Below are 935 nucleotides of genomic sequence, written 5' to 3' on the forward strand. Positions count from 1 at the left end.
CGAGACTACTCTGTCGTAAGGTGGCTCAATAGCACACGTTCGATCAGACTACAACGAGTCGGACTCGTTGTGATCATCTTGGTATTTTCGCTGCGGCGATGTTCGTCGATTATTCAAGATACAGTGGACTACACAGTGACCCTGAATTTGGATACTTTCCCAGACTTCCAACACAATTCCCTTGCATATAGTTAACCGGGAATGTAACCCGATTATCTGTATCGAGAAATGCCGTTCTATAAACGGTGAAAAAATTGAAGCTCTAACAAGTAAGAGATTCACCTTCGCAGTCCTCGTCCGTAGGAGTGAAACAGAGCGTACCATCTGCCTTTTTAATGATACCGAAACAGACCGGAGGCTTTTGCCAGAACTTGCAATACGAAGACCACTTCGAATCGCGACACTGAGGCATATCATTGCAGATGTCCTGGCAGGTAGCCTTGGGCTTCGAACAAGAAACTGGGTGAAGAGTGGAGTCATCGCAGGCATCCTGTTCAGTAGGCTGGAAGCAGTAGCTGTTTCCCTTGTGGTAGAGGCCAAAGCAAACACCATTATCCTTGCAATACGAACCATACTTTGATTCAGCACAGGCGGTATGACCATCACAAATGTCTTGACAGTACTCACTAGCAGCCACGAAGAGAGCGGTAACGGCGATGATAGATTTCATGAGGACCAGAGAAAAAATCAGCTATGTTCACGATACCATACTACTGTATAGAGCAAGCGAGTCTGAGAGATGCTCCTGCCATATGATCTTCTCACTAACAATCTACCTGCACGTGGCTAATGCCGTTCCCAAGTACTCGGAAGGCATGGCTGACCAATACAAGCTTATGCCGCTGTCACGTCACGTCAGGACAGTCCTGGTCTAATGGCCCGTGGCGCGGCGAGGAGACCGGTGTCACGCTCGTCGATCGGGGACTCGAGAGCAG

General features: G+C 48.6%; 1 protein-coding gene across 1 annotated transcript; it reads right to left on the reverse strand.

The window, feature by feature from the left end:
* Positions 1–262: 262 nt before the first annotated feature.
* Pmar_PMAR001719 (hypothetical protein) lies at positions 263–670 on the reverse strand (the record flags this gene model as incomplete). Its single annotated transcript, XM_002775340.1, has 1 exon — positions 263–670. The coding sequence occupies one exon, from the start codon at positions 668–670 to the stop codon at positions 263–265; it is 408 nt and encodes a 135-aa protein (XP_002775386.1).
* Between the last annotated feature and the right edge of the window lie 265 nt (positions 671–935).

The sequence above is a fragment of the Perkinsus marinus genome (assembly GCF_000006405.1).
Source record: "Perkinsus marinus ATCC 50983 genomic scaffold scf_1104296955922, whole genome shotgun sequence".
NCBI classification, from domain to species: Eukaryota; Perkinsozoa; order Perkinsida; family Perkinsidae; genus Perkinsus; species Perkinsus marinus.